Below are 2,100 nucleotides of genomic sequence, written 5' to 3'. Positions count from 1 at the left end.
GCGGGGGGGGGGCGAGCTGTCATTCGAGCAGCTGCTCGGTTGGGGCAGGCGACGGCGGCACCTGTCCGGAGCACGTGGCCGAGCCCGCCTCCTCCTACTGCAGGGATTAAAGCCCGGCGGCCGGGCAGCTGGGTGGGCCCCGGCCTGGGCGGGAGGCACATTCCTGGGGGTCGCGACGGGGCTCCCTCCTCCCTCCTCCCTCCGGACCGGCCTGACTTTGGGGAGCTCCTCCTGCGTGCCGGGCCGGCGAGGCGGGTGTCTGCGGTGCTGCCCGACCCGCTCCGGACCCAGGCCGGGAGCGAAGTCTGCACGCAGGAGGCGCCGACGGGGGCTGCGGACACTGCAGGCGGGCACCGAGCTGGGCACCAAGGCCAGAAGTGGGCACACGCAGACAGACGCACAGACAGACGCACACACAGAACCTTCTAACCCGTCAGACTGTGAATGTGACAGACGACGACGAGCCCGAGGTCTGGGCCCGGGAAGGGGCTCGTCCGCGCAGACTGTCCGGGCCTCAGTTTCCCCGGGTACAAGCTGCCCTCCGGGCGCTCTGGCCGCCCCCCGCCCCCTCCCGGACGGCACGTCCGAGGCCGGGCAGGGCGATGCCGGGGCTCCCCCGAGGCGGCACCCTTTCTCCCAGCAGCCCCCCTGCCCGCCCCGAGGCGCGTCTCCCCAAGGGGGCGGCCCTCGCCCAGGCGCTCCCTCTCTCTAAGGCCCCCCAGATGGGAGCCCAGCATGCCCTGGGCCGGCCCTCCTGAGGGGCAGCTGGGGAGAGGGAAGAGGGGAGCCGGCCTGAGCCCAGGCACCGAGAGCTGAGTTCAGATCCGGGCTTAGACCCTCTCTCGCCCCCGGACCCTGGGAAAGTCTCTGAACCTCTGCTGCCTCAGCATCCCCGACTGTAAAATGGGGGCAACAACAGCACCTCCCGGGGCGCCTCCCAGGGCCCGGCACACAGGGGGCACTTTGTAAGTGTGACCCCAATCCTGGGCATCCGAGGGATCGGCCATCTCCTCCTACAAGAAGCCTTCCCTGATTTCTCTGGTTATTAGAGCCCCCGCCACGCCGCCACAGGATTTCATGGGCGTTGTGTTCCGCCCCCCCCCAGCTCCTCCAGAGGGGCAGCCAAGCATGGATCGAACAAGGCCTTTGGGTCTGGCACAGTACTAGGCACAGGGGACCCAGGACGCCCCACCCTGGGGTGTCTTTGCTTCTCACCAGGGCTTCTACCATTAGATGGAGGTCCCCGTGGGCTGTGAGCGGCACACTCGAACCTGGGCCCTCAGGTGGGAGGTTTGGGGGAGGGGACGAGCTCGACCCTCCCCACCCAGCCAGGCTTGTCCCTCCTCAGGCTCTACGCGCCGGCCTACGTGGCCTTGTTGGCGAATGGCGTCTGCGCGGCCATCAGCTTCACCTGCATCCCCACCAGCACCAAGTCGGCCGCCGCGGCCCCCCCAGGTGAGCAGGGGGCCCTGGGAGAGGGTGGAGACCCCAGTGGGTCTCGTCTCGGGGGTCCCGAGCAGAGGCTGAGCTCATGCCCCCCCCCCGGCTTCCCCCTCCGTCCTGGCTGTTGGCTCCAAGAAGAGAGGCTAGACGGGGGGCAGTGACTGGCCCAGGGTCACCCGGCTGGGAAGCGTCTAAGGCCAGACTGGAACCCGCTCTGGCCCGGCTCTCGCACGGAGCCTCCCAGCTGCCCCCTTTGTAGCGTTTTGAGGTTTGCAAAACCTTTTATAAAAGCCCCCCAACAGCCTGGGACGGAGCTGCCGCTGTTGTGCCCATTTTACAGGCAGCCGAGGCACGGCTTCATGGGAGGGGACCAAAAGGCCCTGCCAAAGCCCCATGAGCGTAGCCGCCAAAGGGACCTCGGAGACCCCTTCCAGGCCCTTTTATGGAGGAGGAGACCGAGGGCCAGGGGGGCCCCGCGGCCTGCCCAGGAGGTCGGCTCAAGAGGCTCCCCCATAGCCTTTCCTGCCGTAGTTCCTTCGTCTCCCGTCCAGGGAACCTGGAAGTAAAACACGCTTCACAGATACTCTCAAGTCCTTACTTGGCATGGGCAGGCGGGCAGGTGGGCAGGCGGGCAGGTGGGCAGGTGAGCAGGTGGGC

The 2,100-nt window shown here is 68.1% G+C and overlaps 1 protein-coding gene across 1 annotated transcript in view; it reads left to right on the top strand.

Moving 5' to 3' along the window:
• SLC22A18 (solute carrier family 22 member 18) overlaps positions 1 to 2,100 on the top strand; it is a 52,355-nt gene that overhangs the window by 31,855 nt on the left and 18,400 nt on the right. Inside the window, exon 2 of the mRNA XM_044682364.1 lies at positions 1,349 to 1,455. Within this exon, the coding sequence (XP_044538299.1) occupies positions 1,349 to 1,455 (107 nt within the window). The remainder of the gene's footprint in view (positions 1 to 1,348; positions 1,456 to 2,100) is intronic.

The sequence above is a fragment of the Gracilinanus agilis genome, chromosome 6, assembly GCF_016433145.1.
Source record: "Gracilinanus agilis isolate LMUSP501 chromosome 6, AgileGrace, whole genome shotgun sequence".
NCBI classification, from domain to species: domain Eukaryota; kingdom Metazoa; phylum Chordata; class Mammalia; order Didelphimorphia; family Didelphidae; genus Gracilinanus; species Gracilinanus agilis.
Note: the sequence above shows the minus strand (reverse complement) of the source record. Positions and strands in the feature narration are given on the sequence as shown.